General features: G+C 46.9%; 1 protein-coding gene across 1 annotated transcript in view; it reads right to left on the bottom strand.

Moving 5' to 3' along the window:
* ERMP1 (endoplasmic reticulum metallopeptidase 1) overlaps window positions 1-22,262 on the bottom strand; it is an 89,540-nt gene that overhangs the window by 48,637 nt on the left and 18,641 nt on the right. The window contains exons 2-3 of the mRNA XM_073669024.1: window positions 9,330-9,631; window positions 658-785 (exon numbers count right to left, since the gene is read on the bottom strand). Of these exons, the coding sequence (XP_073525125.1) occupies window positions 658-785; window positions 9,330-9,631 (430 nt within the window). The remainder of the gene's footprint in view (window positions 1-657; window positions 786-9,329; window positions 9,632-22,262) is intronic.

Raw genomic sequence — 22,262 nt, 5'->3', positions numbered from 1 at the left:
TGGGTAAATACTACTCTAAACCTACAAATCCTACAAAAATAGCTTGAAATCATGAATCCGCCATCTAAAATAATCAATAAAATTTAATTAAAAACGACAAACGACAAAGTACATACAAAAATATAAAAAATTAGAAGTGACGACTCAGTATATGTGTATTTTTTTAGCTTTTTCCTCCTATTGAGATAGACATTACTGGGGTTTATGGCCTCTTTCCCTTTTGTTGGTGCTACTTTAAACAGTTCAGACAATATTGATTATAATCTAAACCTATGCAGCTGTCTAATAGGATGTTCAGCTGCTGGGAGAAAATGGTTATATTCTCCCTGCAGCTGCTTGCTTCCAGCCATTTGGGCAACATCGGGGGCAGTTAGTAGTCAGGATGCTGTAATCATACCCCCTGCCCCTTGACTGACATCCCGCTCAGCACACATGCTCTAAAGCAGGACGTCAGCCAAACATCCCAATAGAAACCGCACAAGTTTAGAATGGTATTTACCTGAAGATTAGCACAATGTTCAGGGAAATGCCCTTTTTTATGGCTGCTTCTCTTTAATGGTTAGGACTGTGGAGTCTCAGTAGTGTGCCATCACTTTATAAGATAAGAACATCCCTTTTATACCTGGAAGTGTGTTAAAAAGGGAAGATTCTATTTACCTGCAAAATATTCTCTTCTGCACCATTGAAAAGGAAGATGATGGCATGTTTCAGAGGAACAGATGTGCTCGACAAGGAGCCCAGGATTTCTAGCAAAACAGCACAGCTCACGGCATCATCACTGGCACCTACAGTAATATTACATCGTTTATGCAGGAGGAACATCATACTATGATAGAGATGAAATTAGTGTAATACATCAATAAGCAAGAGTTATGGAAGTTATGGAATTTTTATAAGGAAGAACTATCAAATGACTCAAGTGGAGTATGGAATACAGCTATAAGCCCTGGCTCATCATTGGGTTTCTTTTTATGTGGCTTTTCTTTTTTGTGTTATGGTAATTTATTTACACCAAATTCTTCTAAATGGCGCCTGTTGATTGATGAATTTTCTACAAAGTCAAAGTTGCTCTTTTTTTTTTCGCGTTGTTCGGGGGTTTATTTTTAGAGTAAAAAAGCCACCTGATTCTTTAAAATGTTACACGTTATTCGTCAACTGCACAACAATCAAATGAATTAGACAGATATTGTACTTCAATAGAGTACTGGTGTACAATTGTACAAAAATTTACTGACATTTCGAAGAGTTTCAAATTATGAATTAGGCTAAAATATCTGGAGGAGGAAACAAAACAAAAACAGACAATGCCAAGTTAACCTAAAAAGGAGAAAATTAATTAATGAATAAAAGCACAAAAAGTCACTATTTGCGCCTTTTTTCTTCAAGTGAAAATGGTTCTAAGACTATGAGGAATCAGACCCATAGTCTCAAAGCTTCTTGTTCTTCTACGGCTTAAAACAGAGTCACCTGATTGCACACAGTCAAACGTCAACTTACATCCTCTTATCAATCCTTATGAATGAAGCTATGTGCCCACGATGCAGAAATGCTCCGGATTTTTCCTGAGTGTTTCTGCATATGCCTGGCAGAAAAAAACGCATGTGGGATTTTGGTCATTTATCTTATAGCGGATTCATGGGAATATTGATTATTTTGGAATATTTTCCACATTAAACTACTTTACTATTTAGATCATAAAACAGAGGCTGTACACATATATGTAGATATGTAGTATCTACTGATAAAGTGGACAAAGTACAAAGTGAAAAAAGATATTTTATCATTAGTTTACAAGAGAAATCATCAGTGCACAGTGAATAATCTTTAGAATACATTAATTTCGGTCTCGTTATAAATTACACAAAACTTAGCTCAAATAAACAAACAAACATACTTAATTTAGATGTTCATATTAACTCAATATTCCATGGCCCATAATGCAACACTCATAGTAGTCCATTATACAATGCTCAAAAAAAAATGAAGGGAATACTTATATTACGGATAGGTTCGGAAACAATATTTAAGTTGAAAATATTCACCGATATAAATTGTGTAATTCGTAAAGAATAAAAAAGACAGATCAACGGTAAATGTAAACTAAAATTATCAACTAATTAAGGGCTGGATTCCAAATAAAAAAATTAATTAAAAAAAAAAAAAGTAAAAAATTTAAAAATGACAGGATTATCCAATGTGCATGAATTTCATCAAGGCAACTCATAATGTGACTGTGTGTATGTATTCCCAACTACGTCTGGGCATGTTCCTGATGAGGACTATGAATGGTGTCCTGGGAGATCTTCTCCCAGACCTGCATCATTGCATCAGTGAGCTCCTGGAGTCTGTGGCAGTCAATATCCCAGTGGTTTTCAATTGTATTCAGGTCTGGGCAACATGAGGGCAAGTTAATGGAATCACTGCCTTCGTCATCCAGGAACTGCCCACTCATTTTGGCCACATGGGGTCTAGAATTGTCCTTCATTAGGGACACAGGACACAGGAACCATTGCACCATTGTAAGATCTGACTAGGTCTCTAAGGATTTCTCCAACCCAACAGTCAAGGTACAGTTATCCATCATATGGATGTTTATGCGACCCAGCTATATGCCTCCCAGACAAATCACTAGCCCCCCCCCCCTCCCGCTAAATCGGTCAGACTGGAAGAGGTTACAAGGAGCATAACAATAATTGCAGTCTCCAGTGTAGCGTCGGCGTTTCTGCCTCCTGCCGGGCAGAGACGCCGATCCCCCTCACCGCCGCCGTCCCAGTCCGGCATCCTCCGGCTCCCCTGCTGGTACTGTAATTAAGGCGAGCGTGCGCTCCCTCCCTCTTAAAGGGGCCGCGTGCGCCGTCCTAAAGTGTCCCCGGCCAATGGCAAGAGAACTGCCCTTATGTAAGGCACCTCCTCCAAAATGGAGGTGCCCGTGCAAGGTTGTTGTTTGTGTGCTAACACTCTCTCCAGCCCTCAGGTTCCAGTGCCCGCCAGCCTGTCTAGCAGCCGTGTCCACCTACCTGTCTACCCGCATCACCTGCCGGTCTACCAGCTGTGCTCATTTGCTGTGCCTGTCGGCTTCAGCCATCAGTCCCGTGGGAGTTGCCTGCTCTTACACAAGGTACGTTCCAGAGTGCCACCTGGTTCATGGAGTCGACTAAGCTGCCGTGTGGCCAGGGTGAGTCCGGGTAGGCACTTAGTTACGCCCCTCTGGTCCCTCCTTGTATCACAGCACAGAGGTTCCACCACCAAAATCCATAACAGTTTAGACAGGCCATGGAATCCGGTGGCTCCCAGGCTCCTTTGCTCTCAGACCTGTACCAAGAGGTCTCTCGCCAGAGATCCCAACAGGATACTATCCTGTCCTATCTGCGGACAGTCAACTCCCGCTTGGACGCGCTGTCCACCCCGACTGTGTCCGCCTCTAACAAAGTGGCACCCGCTCCAGCGGCACCTCAACCCAGTGGCGCTGTGGCATCCGGCTTAGGACCCCGGCTATCGGCTCCTCCACGTTTTGGTGGTGACCCTGCCCTATGTCGGGGCTTCATTAGTCAGTGCATGCTGCACTTTGAGCTCCTGGCACACCAGTTCGCCTCCGACCGGGCCAAGGTGGCATTCATCATGTCTCATCTCACCGGAGAGGCATGGGCGTGGCTTAACCCTCTGTGGAAGAGAGGGGATCCTCTGGTGTCCGACCTCCAGGCTTTGCTCGTGGCTTTCCGGAAGGCGTTCGATGAGCCGGGACGAAAATCTTCGACTGCCTCCTCTCTTCTCCGACTCTGCCAAGGGAGTCTCTCTGTGGGACAGTATGCCGTGCGTTTCCGCATCTTCGCATCTGAACTGGCCTGGAACAAAGAGGCTCTGGTGTCCACCTTTTGGGAGGGCCTTTCCGGACGGATCAAGGATGAGCTAACCGGTCGTGACATACCTCCCTCTCTGGATGACCTGGTGTCATTAGCTACATGGATTGACATCCGTTTTCAGGAGATTTCTAAGGAGGCGACCCGTGAGAGAAGATCCCTGAGCCTCGCACCAACCTTCCAAAGGCCAGTCTCGCAACCAGCATCCCCTCCTAATCCGCTCCTGTCCGGTGAGACTGGGAAACTCCAGTGTCTAGGACCGCTCAGAGGTCATCCTAGGCAAAAGTTCTTCATCTCCGCCCTTGACTCTGTCCGTTTCGGTTACCAGTGATAAGACCGGCTTCTTCGAGACTGTCTATCTGGATTCCGGAGCCACTGGGAACCTCATTCAACAGGCCGTTGTGGAGCGATATCAGATTCCTACCATATGTCTGGCTGATCCTTTAGCGGCTTCCTCTGTGGATGGAAAGCTTCTCTCTGAGACTATCTTGTTTGTCAATGAGCCTGTAACTCTTCAGGTGGGAATGCTACATTCGGAGAGGATCTCCTACGTGCAGTCCGGTCTCTCTCACCCCCCCTCTTGCTTGGACTGCCTTGGTTACAGAGGCATGAGCCCATCCTGAATTGGAGCTCGGGTGAGGTGCTCCGCTGGGGTCAGGGTCAGGAGTGTCATAAGTCCTGTCTGGTTCCGGTTCGCCCAGCTCGACTTCCGTCTACTCCAGCTAACCTACCTGGCCTGCCGGCACCCTACTGGTCATATGCAGACGTCTTTGATAAAAAGGAGGCAGAGACACTACCACTTCATAAGCCGTATGATTGCCCCATCGACTGAATACCTGGTGCTTCACCTCCTCGCGGGCGAATCTACCCCTTGTCGCTGGCCGAGACCCGTGCTATGTCTGAGTACATAGAAGAGAATCTTGCTAGGGGATTTATCCAGAAATCCACCTCTCCGGCTGGAGCAGGATTCTTCTTCATCAAAAAGAAAGACGGCTCTCTTCATTCATGTATCGACTATAGGGGCCTAAAGCAGATTACCATCAAAAATAAGTACCCCCTGCCTCTCATCTCAGAGCTGTTTGACCGCCTAAAAGGCGCGAAGATCTTCACTAAGCTCGATCTTCGTGGAGCGTACAATCTGGTCCGGATTCACCAGGGAGACGAGTGGAAGATGGCATTCAACACTAGAGATGGTCACTACGAGTACCGTGTGATGCTCTTCGGTCTCTGTAATGCTCCAGCCGTCATCCGAGCCTGTATGCAAAGTACAAGAAATGTCTCTTTGAGCAGACCTCCCTACCATTTTTGGGGTAGATCATCTCTGAGACTGGACTGCGGATGGATTCCGAGAAGGTGTCTGCCATCTTAAAGTGGCCCCGACCTGAGGGGTTGAAGGCTATTCAGCGGTTTCTGGGATTCGCTAACTATTACAGTCTCTTCATTCCTCATTTCTCCTCCCAGACTGCTCCCATCTCTGCTCTCACCCGTAAAGGGGCAAATCCCAGGCAATGGACTTCCAAGGAAGAAAGTGCCTTTGTCTCTTAAGCAAGCCTTCTCCTCTGCTCCAGTGCTACATCGTTCAGATTGCAATAAACAGTTCTTCCTGGCGGTTGATGCCTCTTCCTCCGGGGCCGGAGCAGTGCTCACCCAGAAATCCTCGTCCAGGCGAATGGTGACCTGCAGCTTCTTCTCCAAACTTTTCTCTGCCCGAGCGCAATTACTCCATAGGAGATCGAGAACTGCTGGCCATCAAATTAGCGCTGGAGGAGTGGCGCTACTAGCTTGAGGGAGCTTTCCACTCGGTGGTCATCTACACTGACCATAAAAACCTTGCTTTCTTGCAGACCGCCCAAAGACTAATTCCGCATCAGGCCAGATAGTCTTTGTTCTTTGCTCGTTTCAGCTTCACTCTCCATTACCGCCCGGCAGGCAAGAATATTAAAGCTGATGCTCTATCCCGCTCTTTCCTGTCTACCGACCAAGAGGAAGAGCCTCTACACATCATTGACCCCTCCAGAATAATGACTGTTGCTCCGCTTTACCCATCTCATCTACCTCCTGGTAAGACCTTTGTAGCGGCTCAGGATCGGAAGAGGGTCTTACTCTGGGGTCATTCGTCCAAACTGTCTGGTCATGCCGGCCAGAGGAAGACGCTTCTGCTCATTGCCCGACATTATTGGTAGCCCACCCTGCGCAAGGATGTTGCAGATTTTGTCGCGGCTTGTTCTTCCTGTGCCCGTAACAAGATACCTAGGCTCCTCCCAGCTGGTCGCCTTCTTCCTCTCCCCATGCCTTCTGCTCCTTGGCAACACATTACTATGGACTTCCTCACTGATCTTCCGGTATCTGCTGGTTCTACCGTCATATGGGTGGTCGCTGACCGCTTCTCCAAGATGGCTCACTTCATTCCTTTGCCTGGTCTTCCGTCCGCACCTGTGCTGGCTAAGGACTTCATCCGTTACATCTTTCGTCTCCACGGTTTACCCCTCCACATGGTCTCGGACAGAGGAGTTCAGTTCACTTCTCGCTTCTGGAGAGCCACGTGCAAGCTGCTGGATGTCACTTTGGACTTTTCTTCGGCCTATCATCCTCAGTCCAATGGTCAGGTGGAACGTATTAATCAGATCCTTACCAGTTTTCTTCGGCACTTTGTCAACGCTCACCATAGCGATTGGGTAGAACTTCTGCCTTGGGCCGAGTTTTCTTATAACAACCATGTGAGTGAGTCCTCTGCTAAGTCTCCGTTTTTTTGTGGTTTAAGGTCAACACCCCCGAATTCCGTTTCCCGTCTCTTCTTTAGTGGACAATCCTGCCGCGGAGTCTCTCGTCAGTGACTTTTCGGTGATTTGGAAAGACACTAGACCTGCTCTTCTTAAGTCCTCCGAGCGGATGAAGAATCATGCTGATAAGAGACGTCTGGATCCGCCTCTATTTCTTCCGGGAGACAAGGTCTGGCTTTCCTCCAAATATGTCCGTCTCAAGATACTATTATACAAGTTGGGCTACGGTTTATTGGTCCTTTCGAGATTCTGAACCAAATAAATCCAGCGACGTACAAGCTGAAACTCCCTGCCTCCTTACGGCTTCCCAATTCCTTTCATGTGTCTCTCCTCAAGCCTGTTGTCCTTAATCCTTTCTCTGACGATCCAGGTACCACTCCAGCTCCTGTCTCCGCCGAGGACATCTTTGAGGTAGAGAACATTTTGGCCATCAAGAGGGTAAGAGGAAAGACTTTCTTTCTAGTGGATTGGAAGGGGTTTGGTCCTAAGGAGAGGTCTTGGTCTTATTTGTGTGCTAACACACTCTCCAGCCCTCAGGTTCCAGTGCCCGCGTGCCTGTCTATCAGCCGTGCCCGCCTGCTTGTCTACCCGCATCACCTGCCTGTCTACCAACCGTGCTCATCTGCTGTGCCTGTCGGCTTCGGCCATCAGTCCCGTGGGAGTCGCCTGCTCTCACACAAAGGTCGGTCCCTGGTTCACCTTCCCGGTCCCTCCTTGGTTCACGGAGTCAACTAAGTCGCTGTGTGGCCAGGGTCAGTCCGTGTATGCACTTAGTTACGCCCCTCTGGTCCCTCCTTGTATCACAGCACAGAGGTTCTACCCCCCGGATATATAACATCCAGACTCTTTTACATGTGTTAAGTGTGAACTTGCGCTCAACTGTGAAGATTACTGAGTGCCGAAAGCAGACCTCACAATTCTGGTCTTCTTTGGCGATTGTCAATTGAGCTATACAATGCATGGCTGCGAGCATACGTCTCACTGGAGGACCATGGGCCCTCATGTCACCCTGAAGGAATCTATTTCTGACAGTTTGCTTAGAAACATACAGAACAGTACCCCATTATAAGTCATTTTATAGGGCTGTGGGGATGTTTCTCCTTATACAAAGGAGCAAGTACCGGTCTTTTTTTCTGGGCTGATGCCTTCTTATGGCCCTGTCTGATTCACCTCATGTAAAGGACCATGTACTGGTATCTGCTCCCTGCTCTTGAAACTGTGCTGGGGGACATGGCAAATATTGTGATGGCATGTATGGACGTGACAACCTTGACTACTGGTGCAACCTGAATGGGCTGCAGGCATTGCCTCATGCTACCCATAATAAGAACAACATTAGTAAAAAGTGAAACTAGAGAAAAATCAGTCAGGAAAGATGAGGAGAGAGTAATTGTCTGTGACCACCACCAGCAAAACCATTTCCTTCTTAGGGCGTTGTCTTGTCATTTCCTCGTCAGTGCTCTAGCTGTCACTTTCATTTGCACCAAAGCAGGTGACAATGATTGACAATAATTATGATCCCCAACTGGACAGATTTATATCCCTAAAATATAACTAATGTAATTCACTTGAGGTTATACTGTGATGCTAAAGTGGCCCCCTTTTTTTTTTGGGCAATGTATATTTTTGAAAAAAAAAGTGACAAAAAACAAAACAAAACCTGACTACGTTGTCACAGTCTATACCTTGATAGCACCAACCACACCAACTAGCTCACCTTAACAATTGTGTAATGGTTTGAGATAATACAAAGTTACACATTAATTTTTAGGTTTGCATGAAGTTCTGCTTTAACAGACTTATCTTTATACTTTTTGGGTTTGATATTCACTCACAGTATTCCCTAGTAAAAAATATGGACAGAGTCTTACACGTATTGAAGTATGAATGAAATTAAGAGCGTCACACCGACTCCTCCTTCAGGACAACCATACATAAGAAAATTGTTATGCATGGTAGTCCTGAAGGAGGAGTCGGTGTGACTCTAAAATGTATTGACAATAAACCTACATTTCACCTTTATTATTGGATTGTCGTGACGCCAGAAAGAGCAGAATTACTTCCATTTTCCCGATATTTAATTCTGAAAACTTAGTGGAAGCTGCAGCATCTGGATTATAGGATTTTAAGGTGTGGTGTCTCACAAAACCCTATAAGGTGAGCTGTTCTACCCAGGGCTGTGGAGTTGGAAAGTCGAACCTCAGACTTTGACTCCTCAATTTCCATGACACAGACTCCAACTCTGACTCCCTCATACATGGCTCATGTGTAAGTGATAAATTTACTGTAGCACAGATTCATCTCAGCTAAAAGTCTAGATCCTTAGATCAGGAATAGGACAGACATTTATAGGACATTTCATAACTTTCTCAAATTCTTATGAAAAAATATTCAACACAAACTGCATTGAACTACTGTACCCATTTTAATATATATTTCAGGAGTCGGAGTTGGTCCAATTTATACCGACTCCACCAAAATGGGCTACGACTCCGACTCCACAGTCCTGGTTCTACCTTTTCTTTATCACCCGGTTACCTGAATAAGATCCTATTGCAGTTTTGCATTTATATCTAGTCAAATATATCCGAAAATTCAGCAGATAGAGACTTTCAGAGAAGACCATTAAAGTACTGGCTTTTCTTCAAAAAGTGACCCTTCCATATATTCAAACAAATTATGTCATTCTTACCTGGGGTGTTGGCTACAGAGTCAAAGTGGCAATTTGCTAGCACAGCATGCTGGGACCCCCGAGCCGGCTCCAATTTTACAGCAATGTTAGTTATATTATCATAGTAGCTGGTAAAACCTCCAAGGAAGTCTATGCTGAATGAGCCAGTTGGTCTTTGGATATCAACTGCAATTTTGTGGCTCTTGCTGCTCTTCTTTTCTATCTCGTTGATCTTGTCCAATATGTAGTTAACTGCGAGGATTTCATTTGCAGGACTCCCTACCATCCTGGAGTCTATAGCGGTAATATGTTCCAAGTAAACCCTGTAAAAACCAAGAAGAACAGAAACTTCAGCCAAAAAGATCACATTTCAATGGATCTCTATATTTACTGAATATAATGGGATTAACCTGTACAAAACGTAAAAGGTCCTTAAAAATTTACTAGCATACTTATGAAATACAAAATAGAGATTTCCTGTACACGATAGATAATTATTAAACTCACGCACAGTAAATGTATCCAAATTTACCCACTACCACATACTTGAGAAAGGCTCAACAATACTGAAATGTTTCAAATGCCAGAATTTGACATAATTGAAGGACTCCATCAATCCTAGGGATTCCTAGTAGATGAGAATATTTTCTACTCTTCAGGTCAGTACTTTTTCTTCTTATACAGTACAACCAAAAGTTTGGACATACCTTCTCATTTAAAGATTTTTCTGTATTTTCATGACTATGAAAATTGTACATTCACACTGAAGGCATCAAAACTATGAATTAACACATGTGGAATTATATACTTAACAAAAAAGTGTGAAACAACTGAAAATATGTCTTATATTCTAGGTTCTTCAAAGTAGCCACCTTTTGCTTTGATGACTGCTTTGCACACTCTTGGCATTCTCTTGATGAGCTTCAAGAGGTAGTCACCGGAAAAGGTCTTCCAACAATCTTAAAAGGAGTTCCCAGAGATGCTTAGCACTTGTTGGCCCGTTTGCCTTCACTCTGCAGTCCACCTCACCCCAAACCATCTCGATTGGGTTCAGGTCTGGTGACTGTGGAGCCAGGTCATCTGGCGTAGCACCCCATCACTCTCCTACTTGGTCAAATAGCCCTTACACAGCCTGGAGGTGTATTTGGAGTCATTGTCCTGTTGAAAAATAAATGATGGTCCAACTAAACCCAAACCGGATGGAATAGCATGCCTCTGCAAGATGCTGTGGTAGCCATGCTGGTTCAGTATGCCTTCAATTTTGAATAAATCCCCAGCAGTGTCACCAGCAAAGCACCCCCACACCATCACAAGTCCTCCTCCATGCTTCACGATGGGAACCAGGCATGTAGAGTCCAACCGTTCACCTTTTCTGCGTCGCACAAAGACATGGTGGTTGGAAACAAAGATCTCAAATTTGGACTCATCAGACCAAAGCACAGATTTCCACTGGTCTGATGTCCATTCCTTGGGTTCTTTAGCTCAAACAAGTCTCTTCTGCTTGTTGCCTGTCCTTAGCAGTGGTTTCCTAGCAGCTATTTTACCATGAAGGCCTGCTGCACAAAGTCTCCTCTTAACAGGTGTTGAAGAGATGTGTCTGCTGCTAGAAATCTGTGTGGCATTGACCTGGTCTCTAATCTGAGATGCTGTTAAACTGCGATTTCTGAGGCTGGTGACTCGGATAAACTTATCCTCAGAAGCAGAGGTGACTCTTGGTCCTCCTTTCCTGGGGCGGTCCTCATGTGAGCCAGTTTCTTTGTAGCGCTTGATGGTTTTTGCAACTGCACTTGGGGACACTTTCAAAGTTTGCCCAATTTTTCGGACTGACTGACCTTCACTTCTTAAGGTAATGATGGCCACTCGTTTTTCTTTACTTAGAATTTGTATTATGGCAAGAAAAAAGCAGCTAACAGTCTATTCAGTAGGACTATCAGCTGTGTATCCACCTGACTTCTGCACAACACAACTGATGGTCCCAACCCCATTTATAAGGCAAGAAATCCCACTTCTTAAACCTGACAAGGCACACCTGTGAGTGAAAACCATTTCCGGTGACTACCTATTGAAGCTCATCAAGAGAATGCCAAGAGTGTGCAAAGCAGTCATCAAAGCAGAAGGTGGCTACTTTGAAGAACCTAGAATATAAGACATATTTTCAGTTGTTTCACACTTTTTTGTTAAGTATATAATTCCACATGTGTTAATTCATAGTTTTGATGCCTTCAGTGTGAATGTACAATTTTCATAGTCATGAAAAGACAGAAAAATCTTTAAATGAGAAGGTGTGTCCAAACTTTTGGTCTGTACTGTATATATGCCCTATTACTAGTGACAGATTAAAGTCAACGCTATACTTTTTCTATGCAATCAGACATGGGTGGTGAACACTCTACAACATTGCCTGGCTACAATCTTAAAAAAAAAATTAATTATTTAAAAGAGAACCTGTCACTTGATTTATGCTGCCCAAACCATGGGTAGCATGAATCATGGCCTGACTTCATGACTACAGCCAGGTATATGTTTTTCAGAAACACCTGGACATTTCAAAGAAAGATATAGTTAGAAGAGCTGGTTGGTGACCATAGCCAGAGATGAGACTAGTCAGAGAGAGCTGTCAATCACCTGGAGTAGTTCAGGGAAAAGTCTGCCGGGTGAGAAGCCAGACTAGTCTCACATCTGACTATGGACCGAGGAATGAATCAGGTGACACATGGTCTTTAAACATCTATTGACTGTTAAAAGTGGGAAAAGATTGAAAATGGAATTGATCAATGAAATAAGTGGCAGATAAATATATTTTCCCATGATCACTACTTTGTCCAGCATATCAGAAGTTCGGAGAAACACCAGAAACATTTATAACAATGTGTGATGATGTCGCAACTCATTCTGTAGGCTATTACTATAGTAGGTGCTAACTTTATATTAGGGGTAAAGCCACATGGTGCAGTAACAGTAATGAGCAGATGTTTAATCCACAAGCGGATGATTTATGCCACCACTTGAGAATATGGGGTTACTCCGAAAGTGGATCAGGTTGCTCTTCCGTAAGTGTAGCACCTGCCCGCCATTAAAACTAGTACTTTCTTGCCCGCAAAATAGACTAAACTATGAGTTAAGATTTTTTTTTCCATACAGACCTTAGGTCTGTCAGGAGAACCGCTCATATGTACATCAGTATGTACCCATACACAAATTCTACTTGCAAAAGGGGTATATAGGGAGAGGGGAAACGGCTGCTGTCAGTTGCCTCTGGTAGCGGTATATGTCCTGACAATACAAAATAAATCAGGTGTTTAATAGTGTTGAGCAAGCACTAAAATGCTTGGGTGCTCGAAGCTCGGGCCGAACTCACAGTGATACTCGGGTGCTCGACCCGAGCAATGAGCCCAATGTTAGTCTATGGGAGACCCGAGCATTTTTGCGGCGGCACCCCCGGCAGTCTGTAGAAAGCCTAAAAAGTGCACAAAACGACAGTGACAGTGCTCAAAAGACATGGGGACAGCATGGGCATCGCCCCAGGAAGCATTTGTGACCCCCAGGTCACTGCTGTCAACAACATGGTCAGAGGTATTAAGCCACTTTTACGAGATCACAATAAAACATTCAAAAACAAAACTGAAACGGTTTTCCTGTGAAATATGTTAAGGGTAAAGACTTGTGTATAAGGTAAAATAAATAACCAAAAACAAAAATACTCCTCCACACCTTGGGCTATGTTCACAAGTAGCATTTTTTATGCGTATTTGCACTTTTGTATTGCTTTCAACCGTGACAAATGCATTCACAGGGAAATGTCATTTTAACATTTTACAACCTTATCTGCCCATGTGCTGTGTGACACATGCATACAGTGCTGAAAAGACATGGGAACAGCATGGGGAAGACCCCTGAAAGCATCTCTGACACCCAGGTCACTGCCTAAAAGTGTGCCCATCAGAAGTAATCCTTTCCGCATCAGAAGATGCAGATTTGCAACTATCCCCGTGCAATTCCTTGTCCCAGGACAGTGTTCAATTGTACCTCCCCCATTCCTTGCACTGCAAGCGCAAGTATGCAGCCAACCAACCACCCACCCGCAGGCTGAAATACCATACTGCTAGCTTTCACTTGAAATGGGGCCTTTTAGTTTGGAGGAGGCCGAAGCAGGCCACTACCTCATGACTGCTTCGGCAGCGAGGTATCCATGCTCGGTCCCCAGCCGGCTGGGGGCGGCCGGGTGTCCACGCTCGGTCCCCAGCCGGCTGGGGGCGGCCGGGTGTCCACGCTCGGTCCCCAGCCGGCTGGGGGCGGCCGGGTGTCCACGCTCGGTCCCCAGCCGGCTGGGGGCGGCCGGGTGTCCACGCTCGGTCCCCAGCCGGCTGGGGGCGGCCGGGTGTCCACGCACGGTCCCCAGGCGCCTGGGGGCGGCCGGGTGTCCACGCACGGTCCCCAGGCGCCTGGGGGCGGCCGGGTGTCCACGCACGGTCCCCAGGCGCCTGGGGGCGGCCGGGTGTCCACGCACGGTCCCCAGGCGCCTGGGGGCGGCCGGGTTTCCACGCACGGTCCCCAGCCGCCTGGGGGCGGCCGGGTGTCCACGCACGGTCCCCAGCCGCCTGGGGGCGGCCGGGTGTCCACGCACGGTCCCCAGCCGCCTGGGGGCGGCCGGGTGTCCACGCACGGTCCCCAGGCGCCTGGGGGCGGCCGGGTGTCCACGCACGGTCCCCAGGCGCCTGGGGGCGGCCGGGTGTCCACGCACGGTCCCCAGGCGCCTGGGGGCGGCCGGGTGTCCACGCACGGTCCCCAGGCGCCTGGGGGCGGCCGGGTGTCCACGCACGGTCCCCAGGCGCCTGGGGGCGGCCGGGTGTCCACACACGGTCCCCAGCCGCCTGGGGGCGGCCGGGTGTCCATAAACGGTCGTCAGCTGCCCCTATTTCTCCTTGAAACTTCCCCCCACACTTTTCTTAGCCTGTCCTGCTTTAGGGCAGCATTGGACAAGCCCACCAGAGAACAAGACTCCTCCGGTGGGCCCTAGCTTCTCCATCAGGGGAGTTGAGAGTGCCAAGGTGAGGAGCATGATGATGATGACAGAAGTTAGCATCTGCTTTGTTTTCTTGGAATGCAAGCGCAAGTATGTAGCAGCGGCTAGGCCAGAGGTTGTCAGCGTTTTGGCGCATATCCTACCTCCTCCGAGGATTGCGGGATGTTTTCCTGCTACTACCCCAGTTCTATGACTCCCATTAAAACAAAGCTTCAGGTGATGAATGATGGATGAGGTGGTGGCAAAGGAGAAAGAGCAGGAGGAACAGGGACCATTCACATCAATATCAGGCCAGTCAACCACACATGTCTTGTAGGATATGTTTCTGTACCAAAAGAAGTGGTTCGGCTACACAGTTATAGGGCATGCAGTGAGTGCAATGCCTAACAAAAATTTTGAGGCAATCCAATGCCCCTTGGAAGTGACATGGAGGTCAGAGGGCCTTAACTAAACCGTTTTTTCCATTTACAGCAATTGGGTGTCCTGTGCACTGTTGGCCTAAGCAGTGAATGGAAGGCTTTCCAAAAATTATGAGGAACTGCAATGCCCCTTGAAACAGACGTGGATTACAGCATACTAAAAACCTTCTACCCATTATTGGGGAGTGGGTCTCCCTTAGTGTTCGCCTACGCATTTAAAAGCAAAAGCTGACTAAAATTAGGAGGAAATGCAATGCCCGTTGGAAGAATGGTGGAGGTCGCAGTGGAATAAAAAGACAATATCAATGCCCCTGGGAAAAGTGGTGGAGGTCGCAGTAGCTTAACAAGACCGTTTTAATGCCCCTTGGAAGAGATGTGGAGGTTGCAGTAGCTTAACAAGACTGTTTAAATGCTCCTTGGAAGAGCCATGCAGTACAGCATCTTCAAAACATTATTCCCATTATTGGGGAGTGGGTCTCCCACAGTCTTTGCCTTCCAAGCAAAAGCTGCCAAAAATTAGGACAGAGGAACTTGCAATGCAGGCAACACGGACCAAGGTCACCCTGGTGGTATAGTGGTGGTGGAGGCTGAGGATAAGGAGAAGAGCAAAATACAGCCGAAATGAGGAAGCATATACCCATGTGTGGGTATGAAGCGGTGCATGGGAATACACCTCCCGAAATAACACAGTGGATTTGACTTTATGTTACTATGTTACACTGCTGTCATTTGGTGATGAGAAGTCTGGCCCAATCCAGCCCTTGTTCATTATGATAAAGGTCAGCTTGTCAGCATTGTCAGTTGACAGGCGAGTGCGCTTATCAGTTATAATTCCCCCAGCGGCACTAAAAACACGCTACGATAACACGCTAGCGGCAGGGAAGGCCAGGACCTCCAAGGCGTACAGAGCGAGTTCATTACAAGTGTCCAGCTTGGATACCCAAAAATTAAAAGGCACAGAGGAATCACTGAGGACGCTGGTACAGTAGGCAAGGTACTCCCTCACCATCTTTTGAAACTTTCCACTCCTTGTGAGAGTACCCCGCGCCTCAGGGCCTGTAAGCTGGGCAGGTCTCAGAAAACTGTCCCAGAACGTTGACAGTGTTCCCCTGCTGGATTGGAGTTGCGTCTCTCTCGCATGTACGCCTTGGTTGGGCAACGAACTGTGACCTCTGCCGCTAGCGTGTTCAGATGGGAATTTTTGTTAACAGTTCTGCAGCAAGGGCCTTCTGGTACTGCTCCATTTTTGTAGACCTCTCCACCTCAGGAATAAGAGAGTGAAAGTTTTCCTTGTAGCGGGGGTCTAAAAGTGTCACCAACCAGTAATGACTGGCACCCAACATTTTGACAACGCGAAGGTCACGGTTAAGGCAGCGTAACAAAGTCAGCCATGCGTGCCAGACTGGTAACGGGCAAGACTTCCTTGTCCTCACCAAGAGGACGACTGACCATGCTCTCCTCCTCCTCCCCCCTGTCCTCAGGTCACCCACGCTGAACCGACGGTATGACAGTTGTACAGGTACTACCGTCTACAGCTCATGATACCAGCTCCTGTTCTTCCTCCTCCTCTCCCTCATTGTCCCCCAATGCACGTTAGGATGAGATGAGGCTGGGCTGTGTGTAATCGCTCGCTACGGCTTCTTGATCCATCTCATCATACTCGGGCTGCAATGCCTCCTCTTTAATTCTCTGCAGAGAGCGTTGCAAAAGACAGACAAGTGGGATGCTGAAGCTAATGATGGCGTCATCGCAACTCACCATCTTGGTGAACTCCTCAAAGTTTGTCAGAATGGTACATATGTCAGACATCTAGGTCCACTCCTGAGGTCTTATGTGTGGAGTCGGACCTGAATATCGACGGCCTTGTTGCAGCTGGTACTCCACAACTGCTCTCTTCTGCTCACAAATCCTTTGCAACATGTGCGAATTTAGGACTGTGGGGCGTTGGCTGCAAATTTGCGCTTTCATTCAAAGCTCTGGGATATGGACAATTGAACGCTGCGGTGGGACGTGGACATTGATGCTGTTTCTTGAGAAACTGCCATAACAAGTGAAGACTGAGAGGAGGGGGCATCTTTGCATGCAGTATGAACAGGGGATTGCCTTGCGCGCACAACAGGAGGTTCTATAACACGCAAAACAGCGGAAGAAGCAGTGGTGACACAAGCGGACTCTGGTCGGGTGCTTCGCTGCCATGTGCCTGATCATGCTGGTGGTGGTCAGGCTGGTAGTTTGGTCACCCCTGCGGATGCTGGCATGGCAGGTGGTACAAATGGCCTTTTTGGGGTTATCAGCAGAGTCTTTAAAAAAATTCCAGACTCTGGAAGACCTACCGGTTGTACTGGCAACGTCTCTCGTGTTGGTGTTACGGGGAACGGTAGCCCGCCTTATGTCTGCGGCCACCACACTGCTTCTTCCTGCCTGTTTGGGTACTCTGCCTCCCCCCCTGAGTGCTCCTGGCCTCGCTCTGCGTGTCCTCCTGCCACGTTGGGTCAGTTACTAGATCATCCACCGCCTCCTCCTCTTCCACTTGCGCACCACGGTCCTCCTCCTCACTTCGTGGCAATTGTGTCTCGTCATCGTCCACCTCTTGTGACAAATGCCAGCGTCGACTTCCTCTGGCCATGGGTGTTCAAATATTTGGCCATAGCTACATGGAATCTCCTCTTCCACCACTTCAAGCGGAGCAGGCGAGGGGCCCAAATATGGAAATGGGCCAGTGAACAGCTCTTCAGAGTGTCCAAGTGTGGGATCAGTTGCTGTCTGACGACACCCGGCATGGTGGGAGGAAGGAGCATCAGGGTGAGGAGGAGTATGCGGTCGAGATTCACGGCTACTAAAACTTGACCGTGTGGAAGACTGACCGGAGGCGGTGGTGCCCAGGTACCTGGAAGTATTATCTGCTATCCAATTAATAACCTGTTCACACAGATCAGTTCGCAATATTGGTGTTGTAGTGTGCTTCCCTAGTAATTTGGTCAAGAAGTGGGAGCGAGAAGATGTGGCTGTAGGTTGTGGCACATTTTCACCTTGGCCACGGCCCCGTCCTCTACACGCACCTTCACCAGAACATCCAGTTGCACGTCCCTTGCCCATTGTAAATGAAGTTAAATAGCTTACACTCGCACTATCAATGGAAAAAGGGTGATAAAAAGGAGATTAGAACCGTGGAAGAGGAAAACCACAGTTCTATTTATCTGGCCTACACCAGAATCTTTTAAACATATATATTTGTGACTGAACAGACAGGGAGACACTATTACTGTTATTTTTTATGGCAAAAAATGCCAAAAGCAGGATAATACAGAGATTTAACTCGTGGAACTGCAAAACCACAGTTCTATTTTTCTGGCCTACACCAGACTCTTTTAACCCCTTTACCCCCGAGGGTGGTTTGCACGTTAATGACCAGGCCAATTTTTACAATTCTGACCACTGTCACTTTATGAGGTAATTACTCTGGAACGCTTCAACGGATCCCCCTGATTCGGAGACTGTTTTTTCGTGACATATTGTACTTCATGATTGTGGTAAAATTTCTTCGATATCACTTGCGTTTATTTGTGAAAAAAACTGAAATTTGGCGAAAATTTAGAAAATTTTGCAATTTTCAAAATTTTAATTTGTATGCCCTTAAATCAGAGAGATATGTCACACAAAATACTTAATAAATAACATTTCCCACATGTTTACTTTACATCAGCACAATTTTGGAACCAAAATTTTTTTTTTATTAGGGAGCTATAAGGGTTAAAGTTGACCAGCGATTTCTCACTTTTCCAACAAAATTTACAAAACCATTTTTTTAGGGACCACATCACATTTGAAGTCACTTTGAGAGGTCTTTATGACAGAAAATACCCAAAAGTGACACCATTCTAAAAACTGCACCCCTCAAGGTGCTCAAAACCACATTCAAGAACTTTATTAACCCTTCAGGTGCTTCACAGGAATTTTTGGAATGTGGAAGAAAAAAATGAACATTTAACTTTTTTCACAAAAATGTTACTTTAGACCCAATTTTTTTTATTTTCGCAGGGGTAACAAGAAAAAAATGGACCCCAAAATTTGTTGTGCAATTTCCCCTGGGCACGCAGATACCCCATATGTGGGGAAAACCCACTGTTTGGGCGCACGGCAGGGCTCGGAAGGGAAGGAGCGCCATTTGACTTTTTGTTTGTAAAATTTGCTTGAATAATTAGCGGACACCATGTTGCGTTTGGAGAGCCCCTGTGAGCCTAAACATTGGAGCTCCTCCACAAGTGACCCCATTTTGGAAACTAGACCCCCCAAGGCACCTATCTAGATGCATAGTGAGCATTTTGAACCCCCAGGTGCTTCACAAATTAATCCGTAAAAATGAAAAAGTGGAAAAAATAAACACTTTAATTTTTAAGAATCAATTTGTGAAGCACCAGGGGGTTCCAAGTGCTCACTATGCATCTAGATAGGTGCCTTGGGGGGTCTAGTTTCCAAAATGGGGTCACTTGTGGGGGAGCTCCAATGTTTAGGCTCACAGGGTCTCTCCAAACGCGACATGGTGCCCGCTAACAAATTGAATGGAAAATCGGCTCAAATTGTAAAAGCAAAGAAATGTGGGATCCTCGCCCTCGGTCTCAGTGTCGGAGGCAACAAAAGAGTATGCCTCCTCCGCTGAATAGCGAGTTTGGGATGAGCCGGCCATTTTTTTTTTCCCGTGTATGTGGTGCGTGTGTGCCAGTTCTTTATTTAGAGTGTGTGTGTGTGTCAGTGTGCTTGGTGTGAATTCTTTTTTCCTGAAAAAAAAAAGAACTACTGTAGTTGGTTCAAACAGCGAGCACGAGTGCAGATCGGTGAACTATGTCACCAATCAACTCTCGGCAGCTGCTGGGTGTGTGCGCGGAAGTGGTGCAAAGGTGGGGGGGGGGGGAGAAATGACAGGGACAAGAAAAAGAAGAGAAAGAAGAGAAAGAAAGAAAAAAAAAGAAAAGAAAAGTTGTGAAAACAGCGAACACAGAAAAGAAAAAAAGAAAAGTCGTGAAAAGCAGCGAGCACGGACGTTGATCAGTGACGTAGACACTGCTCAGCGCTCGGCCGCTGCAGGACGCACGAAAAAAAAAAAATTGGTAAAAGGAGGGGTGGGGTGGAGAGGAGGAGTTGGGGAGAGGGGTGGATGAGGGGAGAACAGAGATGCACTTACCAAAGTCTTCTCTGTTCTTCTTTCAGCAGGATCAGCAGCAGGTTCTGGAAGAGGCTCAGGAGCAGGATCCGCAGGAAAAGGAGCTGGAGACCGATGACCCAGGAGACAGGAGCAGGAGATCCAGGACCCTGGACAGCAGCCAGACGCCGAAGCTGAAGATCCAGCAGCCTGAAGAGCTCAGCAGGATGCCGGAGCAAGAGATCCAGGACCCTGGAGAGCGGCATCAGTGACTGGAGCAGGTAGGAGAAAGGTCTTGTAGTGTCACAGAAGATTGTGGAACTACAAGGCCCAGCAGAGTGATCAGACGTGACCGCTCTGTAGAAATTCTCACCAAGTGTGAGGATCTGCAGGTCGGTCACAGGCAGGTCACAGGACGGTCACCACCCAGTCAGGTACTCTAATTGGTGTGATTGATGATGACATTGATCGCACCAGTCAGAGATGGCTGGGGCCTGGGCACGCACCACAGGGGTTACAGGGAGGTGACAGGCAGGTCACAAGCCAGTCACCGCCCTGTGACCGCCGTGTCACCTGTGTTCATGTACTCTGACTGAAGCGATCGATGTCATCATCGACCGCTCCAATCAGAGCTGGCTGGGGACTGGCAGGAGGCTTGTATGACTTCACAGGGGGTCATGGGGAGGTGACAAGCAGGTCACAAGCCGGTCACCGCCCCGTGACCGCCCTGTTACCGCGCGGTCCCGCTGTGATCCGTGCGATCGATTTGATCAGCGATCGCACCGATCCTAGCAGTTTGGGGAGAGGGCTGGGGTTACTAGGCAACAGCCTAGGATCGGTGCTCTTAGGAGCACCGATCCTAGGCTGCACAGCACTGTTTCCGGCAATCTGATTGCTAGAAACAGTGAGAAATGCTGTGATTGGCTGTTCAGAATTGAACAGCCAATCACAGCGATCGTGGGTGGGGGGGGCGGAGCCACCCCCCGAGATGCCGGCGCCATCTACCCTGAGGTAAGATGGCACCGGAATTTTAATTTTATCACCACGACTTCGGTCGCGGTGCCGCTTTAAAGATAGGGCGTACTAATGCGTATCAGGTCCATAAGTCCCAGGGCACAGATAATTATTAGTACGCCTTGGGTCGGAAAGGGGTTAAACAGATATATTGGTGTCTGAACAGTCACAGACACACTCAATTTTTTTTTTTGGAGGGGGGATACCAAAAAGTTAATAAGACGCGTATTTGGACTGTCTGACTGCGGAAAAAAAAAATGCAGGATTTAGATGAAAAAAAAAGGATTTTTCCTGGCCCCTGAGACCGGGGTGATAAGTCTAGCAATTTGACCAACAGGAGCACACAGGACTGTAATGCAGCGTTTGCTGGTATAACCATTACGTCTCCTATATTATATAGAGATATTATGGTTACAGTATTTGTTGTACTTTGCTGCCATCTACTGGCCATTGTTATAATATGTTGTTCATGTATTATGACTGTGATTTCACATAATACCTCTCTTTCTGCAACTCCTCCTATCTTGTTTGATCACATCCTTTCTTGTGGTCAGTGCCATCTTGGACAACACGTGCATAAGGACTGAAGAGAGGATTCCAATGTTACCTCTAACCTCAAGCTCTACCCTTAACCCTCTATGTTCTACCTCATCTTCATCCCTTCATCTTCCTGGACATCTTACCCTCATCTAGGTACTGTGAATAAAACCTGTTAAATCCATCACTGCATCATCCTTTCGGATTAACCACGTGCAGCTGATCAAGAATAGGAGCAGAGGTTAGCGAGTAACACAACCTGCCATTGCTTGTACAGAGATTCATGCTCACATCCCTCAGACACATCTCAACCACGTGTATCGGTGGCAGAATAGTATGAATAAAGACAAGATTTTCCAGACATCAAGTGAAATCCACAACATGGAAAACCATCACTAACCAACGTCTCTACTTTTCTCAGGTAACCACTGCAGCCAAAAAGTGACCCCTGAGGCTAGCAATTTTGGTTGCAAAAGATACCCGAGAGTAGTCAGTATGAAATTACTACAGGACAGCTAGTAAAGATCGTGTGACCAATGGAGCAATGCAAAAAAAGGAGCAAGGACCGCACCTCCAAATCCACTACGAGGTGGCAGTGGGCTTCATACAGTCTGATCAGAATGTTAAACTAAGAACCTCATGTTCAGTTATATATATTTTTGCCGAGAGGCATTAGATCAAATGTATGATTTTTGGAGGTGCGGTCCATGCTCCTTTTTTTTATGCATTGCATATTCTTTCCCCTTTCTTGGACCAGCACTCCTCCCATTTGGCACAGGCGATTTTAATTAGCAGAAGTCTGCAAAGAGGGTCTACCCTATTTT

The sequence above is a fragment of the Phyllobates terribilis genome, unplaced genomic scaffold, assembly GCF_046119375.1.
Source record: "Phyllobates terribilis strain yellow unplaced genomic scaffold, ASM4611937v1 Scaffold_1__5_contigs__length_1240528914, whole genome shotgun sequence".
NCBI lineage: Eukaryota > Metazoa > Chordata > Amphibia > Anura > Dendrobatidae > Phyllobates > Phyllobates terribilis.
Note: the sequence above shows the minus strand (reverse complement) of the source record. Positions and strands in the feature narration are given on the sequence as shown.